The sequence below is a fragment of the Salmo salar genome, chromosome ssa07, assembly GCF_905237065.1.
Source record: "Salmo salar chromosome ssa07, Ssal_v3.1, whole genome shotgun sequence".
Lineage (NCBI taxonomy): Eukaryota > Metazoa > Chordata > Actinopteri > Salmoniformes > Salmonidae > Salmo > Salmo salar.
The window spans coordinates 21,402,141-21,410,926 of record NC_059448.1 but is presented as its reverse complement, the minus strand read 5'-3'; the positions used below and the strand labels follow the sequence as shown (position 1 = coordinate 21,410,926).

Below are 8,786 nucleotides of genomic sequence, written 5' to 3'. Positions count from 1 at the left end.
TTAGCATCCAATAATGGTGCATTACCCCCACCAACTGGACTGAAGTATAAATCCATTGTACACTGAGGGCACAAAACATTAGGAACACCTGCTCTTCCATGACAGACTGAAAATGTGAATCCAGAAAGAAAGTTATGACCCCTTATTGATGTCACTTGTTAAATCCACTTCAATCATGTAGATGAAGGGGAGGAGACAGGTTAAATAAGGATTTTTAAGCCTTGAGACATGGATCAGGCATGTGTGCCATTCAGAGGGTGAATGGGCAAGACAAAATAATTTTACATTGACATTTTAGTCATTTAGCACACGCTCTTATCCAGAGCGACTTACAGTAGTGAATACATACATTTCATTTCATGCATAAGAAAATAAAAGAAAATTGAACACGGTATGGTCTTTGAACACGGTATGGTAGTAAGTGCCAGGTGCACCGGTTTGAGTGTGTCAAGAACTGCAACGCAGCTGGGTTTTTCACACTCAACAGTTTCCCGTGTGTATCAGGAATGGTCCACCACCCAAAACTCATCCAGCCAACTTGACACAACTGTGGGAAGCATTGGAGTCAACATGAGCCAGCATCGCTGTGGAACACTTTTGACACCTTGTAGGGTCCATGCTAACCAACGAATTGAGGCTGTTCTGAGGGCAAAAGGGGGTACAACTCAATATTAGGAAGGTGCTCGTAATGTTTTGTACACTCAGTGTACTTTGTGATACGAAAAGAGAAAAATTACCCGGCCAACTAACCGGTAGTCACTAGTTACCACAGCCACAAAGTCATAAACCCCGCCTATTTCTACAATTATCTTCTTAAAATGTGATTTGAAACCTAACCTTAATCGCACTGCTAACATTATTAAGACCAAAAGGCTAATGTTTCTTTATACATTTTTACGATATAGCCAATTTTGACTTTGTGGCTCTGGTAACTAGTGGGAACACAACCTACCCCACACTCTAGGGTTTGATCACTATATCCTGTGGACTCAGAGTTGCAGGATCATGATGGAAAGTCTATCTTTTGGCTTGATAGCTATCTGGATGTTTGGATTCTATGTTTCTCCTTGTCTGTCTCATCGATGACCTCTCCCACTGAACCTACACTGCCTTTCCAACGCAAATTGTCCTCAACTTCATCCCAAGCCGACTGAGACTTCCAATCTTCATCATTTACATTTTGGGTTTGTTGTTCTACTTTTTATGCACTTTGAGATTCTTCGTCAAGCACTATACAGGTTAAAAAATGTATTCATTATTATTAGATCTGTAAATGCAAGTATGCCTAGTATGCCAGGTCTACTGTTTAGGCCAGGCCTACTATGTTATGTTTGTTAATCTTTTCAGCCATTTATTTATTAAGAGGACCACAATGAAAATACATTTTCAAACTTTTTTTGTGTCATGCTCGATGATTTTAAATGCATTATCCACATGTGTGGTTGTATTGTGTTTTACATGATCAAATAAATCATATATATGTATATATATATATACACTGCTCAAAAAAATAAAGGGAACACTTAAACAACACAATGTAATTCCAAGTCAATCACACTTCTGTGAAATCAAACTGTCCACTTAGGAAGCAACACTGATTGACAATAAATTTCACATGCTGTTGTGCAAATGGAATAGACAACAGGTGGAAATTATAGGCAATTAGCAAGACACCCCCAATAAAGGAGTGGTTCTGCAGGTGGGGACCACAGACCACTTCTCAGTTCCTATGCTTCCTGGCTGATGTTTTGGTCACTTTTGAATGCTAGCGGTGCTTTCACTCTAGTGGTAGCATGAGACGGAGTCTACAACCCACACAAGTGGCTCAGGTAGTACAGCTCATCCAGGATGGCACATCAATGCGAGCTGTGGCAAGAAGGTTTGCTGTGTCTGTCAGCGTAGTGTCCAGAGCATGGAGGCGCTACCAGGAGACAGGCCAGTACATCAGGAGACGTGGAGGAGGCCGTAGGATGGCAACAACCCAGCAGCAGGACCGCTACATCCGCTTTTGTGCAAGGAGGAGCACTGCCAGAGCCCTGCAAAATGACCTCCAGCAGGCCACAAATGTGCATGTGTCTGCTCAAACGGTCAGAAACAGACTCCATGAGGGTGGTATGAGGGCCCGACGTCCACAGGTGGGGGTTGTGCTTACAGCCCAACACCGTGCAGGACGTTTGGCATTTGCCAGAGAACACCAAGATTGGCAAATTCGCCAATGGCGCCCTGTGCTCTTCACAGATGAAAGCAGGTTCACACTGAGCACGTGACAGACGTGACAGAGTCTGGAGACGCCGTGGAGAACGTTCTGCTGCCTGCAACATCCTCTAGCATGACTGGTTTGGCGGTGGGTCAGTCATGGTGTGGGGTGGCATTTCTTTGGAGGGCCGCACAGCCCTCCATGTGCTCGCCAGAGGTAGCCTGACTGCCATTAGGTACCGAGATGAGATCCTCAGACCCCTTGTGAGACCATATGCTGGTGCGGTTGGCCCTGGGTTCCTCCTAATGCAAGACAATGCTAGACCTCATGTGGCTGGAGTGTGTCAGCAGTTCCTGCAAGAGGAAGGTATTGATGCTATGGACTGGCCCGCCCGTTCCCCAGACCTGAATCCAATTGAGCACATCTGGGACATCATGTCTCGCTCCATCCACCAACGCCACGTTACACCACAGACTGTCCAGGAGTTGGCGGATGCTTTAGTCCAGGTCTGGGAGGAGATCCCTCAGGAGACCATCCGCCACCTCATCAGGAGCATGCCCAGGCGTTGTAGGGAGGTCACACAGGCACGTGGAGGCCACACACACTACTGAGCCTCATTTTGACTTGTTTTAAGGACATTACATCAAAGTTGGATCAGCCTGTAGTGTGGTTTTCCACTTTAATTTTGAGTGTGACTCCAAATCCAGACCTCCATGGGTTGATAAATTAGATTTCCATTGATTATTTTCTGTGTGATTTTGTTGTCAGTACATTCAACTATGTAAAGAAAAAAGTATTTAATAAGATGATTTATTTCATTCAGATCTAGGATGCGTTGTTTAAGTGTTCCCTTTATTTTTTTGAGCAGTGTATATATATATATAAATAACATGGGCACCTCTACAGTTAACACATACTGCTTCTTTCACCAATACTACACATTCCTTTGTCCCATGCCCTCCTGCACACTTCTTACATCTAGGGATCAGCCCTCCTACACACTGCTGCAACATGACCATAAGTTTGGCACCTGAAACACTGTAGTGGATTCGGCACAATAGCTTTTACAGGATAACTGATATATCCTAACATTAATTTGTCGGGTAATGACTCAGTATCATAATTCAAAAGGACAGACAGTGGTCATGTTCAAAAAGGATCAAAACCGTAATGTGTCATGGGTAAATTGTGACTGACTTAACTACAAATAATTATGAGTAGTTATTTATGATGGAAGATGATTTGTAGATCAGTCGACTGCCGGCTGCCATGTCTAACAAGCCCAGTGACTCTTCTGTTTCACTACGCTCGCAACGGGGTCTGTGTCATACCAAACGGCGGGCGTCACAGACCCCGGGAATCTTCAACTTCAGTTGATCCACCTCACCGCAATTCCAGTAATCACTCCTTTCAATGGCACCCTATTCCTGAGAACAAAGAAAGTAACAGGTCTTGTCCCCATTCGTGTGGCGTGGAGTGCGCCCGCTCTCTCTGGGTGGGAAAAAAATAATAATCACAAGTCTACTTCGGGTTATCTTCACCGATTCAACAGTACCCAACTCCTTTTTCACCCAATCTGATACCAAATTTAGGTCAGCCAAAAGGGAGTGTCCACTTTCTCCAAAAATGTCACACCTACTGTACCAGATTCATATTTATCATGACTATCGGTTCAAGGCTCTTAACCACACTTGCCACCTCAGGTAATTTATTTTCATTATCTTCCAATTCACCTCCAGAGCTACTGGAGTACAGCTCATTCTGTTTGTACTGGACGCCAATCTCTTCCATCTCATTGACCCCAAGCCTGGAAATATACTTCCATTAGAATCCTTATCACTTTCACTGTCAAACTCCATGTTCCACGTGTCTCCACTCTTTTCCACTACTACTTTTCATTTAAGTCTCTTGACCTCCGCCATGGTCCCACTGCAAAAACTTGCAGTTGACTGCAGTCAAAGCTCTTTTACCAGCCTGACATAGAGAGAAATAGTAATGGCGTCTTTTTGTAGGCACTAAGTCCACCATGATTCATTAGACAAAGCTCATGGGGAAAATTAATGCCGTTTTTGGATAAACTTCAAAAATATGGTGTGTGGTAACACAGGCTTAGCAGATCTTATACGTTTTGTTCTATGAGATAATCTTCATCAGCTAACGTCACTCTTTGTGAATTTTGAAGAATATAAATATATTTTTTTTAAAGCACAAAGGCTTCGTAATTCATAAAGGTTATGTTGACCTACTGTTATTATCTCCTAGAACAAAACGTAAGCCTGTGTGAACGTCAGACCTTATTTTCTGTGTATATTCCAAAACCCTGTTCTTTTCCCATTCTTTTTTCCCATAGGGATCGCTGAACGAACCTGAGGTAACTCATTTCCGGGTTTTAGGACTACAATATTGACATATAGTAAGGAACTACAAGCTGGCGAGCTCTACTGCTGTGCATTATATAGAAAGGCGCATTACTGCCACCTGCTGTATTGGATGTCAAAACTCCGTCCCTCCATTAGCGTCATGCGCCCTCTAGTGTTCCGTCTTGTAGTGTTCATGATCTCTGAAACTGCCATCGAAATAGCGAAGGAAATAGTTTTTCGGTGTACAAATGTTTTCTTCATAGAACAATTTTGGTGCAATTATTACCAAAACATAATTTCATATCTTAATGCACAGCAATTAAAAATGTCCCATTCAGTGAGCAAGTCATCTACTCCTCATAAAAACTTGGATTTGCAACATCCAGCTGCAAAAATGCAAAAAGGTATTTATCTATATTTTAATGTCTATGTATTATTAATGAATAGTATAATTGAAGCATAATGCATGCTTTATATAGTGTGCTGCTGAATGAACCATGTAGTTATGAGCTTAATGCTTGGTTTCAAAGAGTTGAGGTATATGGCAGATGTATGCATATAAAACGCTGCTCATTCTTGTAAATCTGTGATAAATGTTCTATTGATTGATTCTGCCTGGACAGAAAGCGGACCACACTGCCATAAAGCAATTTTGCTTACTTGACCTTCTGCCGTTAATCTTAAAAAGTGTGGGCGCGTATTTCTGGATTTAAAGCCAGAGCTTCCATATTGTCGCAAACCCATGTGTCGCGAAGCACGCCGCCCCAGTGAAGATGGCGGCTGAGCTGCACCCGCGCAGCGGAAAACTGATCGGACTGTCGAATTCGAACAGAACCGCTCAGCGGAACCAACCAGTCCAAGAATTTAACCACGGGTTGGTTCTAAGCAGAGAGCCACTGAGGGACCGGGATGTATTCACCGTCCGTATTGACAAGAAGGTAAACAGAGCTGTCACTTTCAGCTCGGTGGGGGAGAGATGGGAATGCGAAGAGAGAGTGCATCCCGTGCCAGTGGGACGGAGTCTCTCTGTTGTCCGCAGTGGTGCTCGTGCCTTATTCAGTCCTCTTTGGGCGTGCGCAGTTTGACAATCAAGCAGTACATTGTTGATAGGTTTTTACTAGCGATCGTTTTAGCCATATCCTGTCCAAAATGTACTGCAACACATTTGCATTGGCACATTGACAACAATTGTTCAACACAATTAGCTAGCTCTGTGTGGTCCAGTCCATATACAGTGTATACTTTTATTTTTACGATGGCAAAGTCAACTAGCGACATCTTCGCTACCAATTGCAAGGCAAACTTTACAGTAACGTTAGCTAGGCTATAGCTAATGTTAGCCATACTAACGAGCTTTTCGTGTGTGGATCGAACCAGTAAGTGCCCCGCTCTGTCAAAACACGGTAACGTTAGCTTTCAACGGCTAACTAACTAGCTAATGCTAGCCAAATGAATGACCTATTATTACCACGACCAACATTTAGCCTGATCGATTCACTACTGTATAGCAACGTTAGCTCGTTTAGTTAGCCACGAGTTTGCTTGTTTGAAATGTAAGGTAGCGAGCTACTGTAGCTAGGCAACGTTAGCTATATCTCTAAGTTAGCAAACTAGCAAGTCACTTGGTTGACGGCACACAGGCAGCAGCATTTTTCAGTTGTTGACGTCTAGCTAGTCACAAGAGGTCTACCTACTACAGCTAGACGAGAGAAGCCAACTGGTTGAGTCAAGTTAACCTGTCTGTCAGGTAGGCCATATGTCAATACTGTGGTCTTGATAAGCAAAATAAAGGCAAAACAGATATCAGTTGTGTCCTAATTGGTGTATGGTCAACTCAAGACCAAAGTTGACAAAACAACTGACCCTGTGTCAGTGGTTAGGGGGAAACCTCACCCTACTCTGAATAGGCTCATTCCTGAAAAGCATAGCTGTAGTTTATCTGGATTATTGGGTCTCTTTGTGATACACATTGGCTGCGTTTACACAGGCAGCCTAATTCTGATCTTTTTTCTCTAACTGATGTTTTGACCAATCAGATTAGATCTTTTGCCAATAATTTGGCAAAACTCAATTGCGCTGCCTGTGTAAACATAGCAATTGGGCTTGTTCAAAGTTGACTGACTGATCTACAAATCACCTTGCATCAAAAATAACTACTTATTATTATTTGTAGATCAATCAGTCACCATTTACCCACAATGTATAATGATTCGATGCTCTCCAACACGGCCAATGTTTTGAGCCCTAATTTGTCTTTTGAATTGCATGTAGTCCTAGGCTAACCGTTAGTTACTGTTTCTGTTCAAATGTCTGCCTGCCTATACAACATTTAGACTTCTTATCTCTATGCCGACCGCAGCACCTAGTTTGCCTGTTATCTAATTATAATGTAGATAGCCATGATTATCGGTCTGCCAGTCTGCCGGCCCGTTGGTGACCCGCACACCTGTGGGTTTTTGGCAGAGGGCACTAGTACTGTCTCCTCCAATGCCATTTTAGCCCAACTGGGGTAGCACACAGCTCAGTGAACATGTATAGAGGGTGTGTCATACAACCACTTGTAATGCCACTCTAGAAATCACTAGCTTGTCACATGAATAACAAACTCACACAACAAGCTTTCACCTGAAGAGCATAACTAACTAGATGGATAACATTAACAACAGATAGGCCTATATCCCTCCCGGCAGTGAGTGACCCGATATGTTTTCTCACTGGCAATAGTTTCATGGCCAGTATCATCTCATGTATCAAAGCTATAATGGACCACTATCCGTAATTGCATGACGGAAATCAATATCTGTGCTGTACGGTCAGTGCAACAAACTTGGCATTGTTGCTACAGTAATGCTATTTATAGACATTGATAGAGCTTGTGTCTTGTCCTGCAATCGGACAACAGGCAAATGCACCAAAACCAAGCCTTTAGCAGCTAGATTGATATACGACAGCTTGTTCGGCGTGGAATATGATGGTGTTTGTTGGTAATAGTGACAGTAGCATATTATGCGGGATGGTAGTTTGGTAAGCACTAGTGTAGTATGTGCCTGCCTCTCCCCCTGGCTGCTAGTCTTTCTAGTGTGTGTCAGAGAGAGATAAGGAGCTGAAGCAGCTTGTATTCACAGATGTGTTTGTGTATGCATTCGTTTGCAGATTTGTGTGTATGTGTGCTGGGGGGGAGAGAGAGAGAGCGAGAGATGGATGCAGCTTTTTAGTGTGTGAGAGAGGGTCTACATCAGATTTAGAATGTGCTTGCAAGGATGAATGCCGCAATAACAGATGTGATTTTCAGTATCACCAAATGTGTAGGCCAAAGTCACCATTTTGTGATACTGAAAATTACAACATCTGGCGTTACAGCATTCAGCTGACCTTTTTTACAAGGAGCACGTGTGCGCCTAAGTTGAAAAATGTAGGTGCACAAAAATACATTTAGGAGCAGTGGTGCTCCTAAATTAAGATTCCAGGTCCCATAGCAAAATATTTAGGCACATATGTGAGTACAATGTTTGCACTGTAGAGCCCTGCTCTAAATTGAATTCCTCTGCCTCAATTTACAGTATATTATTTACTCTTGGTCCATCTTTAACCCAGCTCAACCTCTTGTACTCTCTGACCTGCCTTCTCCTGTCCTCGCTATCTGTAGGCCTACTGTGATACATTTACTGACTTGTTTTCATTTGATGGACTTTACTCTGCTTTTTGGTCTTCAAGTCAAATGTGAGTTTGTTGTTCACAGAATGTGCACTCTATTAGTATTTGGTAGCATTGCCTTTAAATTGTTTAACTTGGGTCAAATGTTTCGGATAGCCTTCCACATGCTCCCCACAATAAGTTGGGTGAATTTTCGCCCATTTCTCCTGACAGAGCTGGTGCCATAATTTTCTGGAATTTTCCAAGCTGTTTAAAGGCACAATCAATTTAGTGTATGTAAACAACTTCTGACCCACTGGAATTGTGATACAGTGAAATAATCTGTAAACAATTATTGGAAAAGTTTTAATGACTTCAACCTAAGTGTATGTAAACTTCCGACTTCAACTGTACATGCATACAGTTGAAGTCGGAAGTTTACATGCGCTTAGGTTGGAGTCATTAAAACTTGTTATTCAACCACTCCACAAATTTCTTGTTAACAAATGATAGTTTTGGCATGTCGGTTAATACATCTACTTTATGCATGACACAAGTAATTTTTCCCACAGCTGTTTACAGACAGATTATTTCAG

The 8,786-nt window shown here is 42.6% G+C and overlaps 1 protein-coding gene across 1 annotated transcript in view; it reads left to right on the top strand.

The window, feature by feature from the left end:
• Positions 1–5,309: 5,309 nt before the first annotated feature.
• neurl4 (neuralized E3 ubiquitin protein ligase 4) overlaps positions 5,310–8,786 on the top strand; it is a 33,484-nt gene continuing 30,007 nt past the window's right edge. The window contains 1 exon segment of the mRNA XM_014206869.2: positions 5,310–5,495. Coding sequence (XP_014062344.2) covers positions 5,331–5,495 — 165 coding nt within the window. The 5' untranslated portion in view covers positions 5,310–5,330.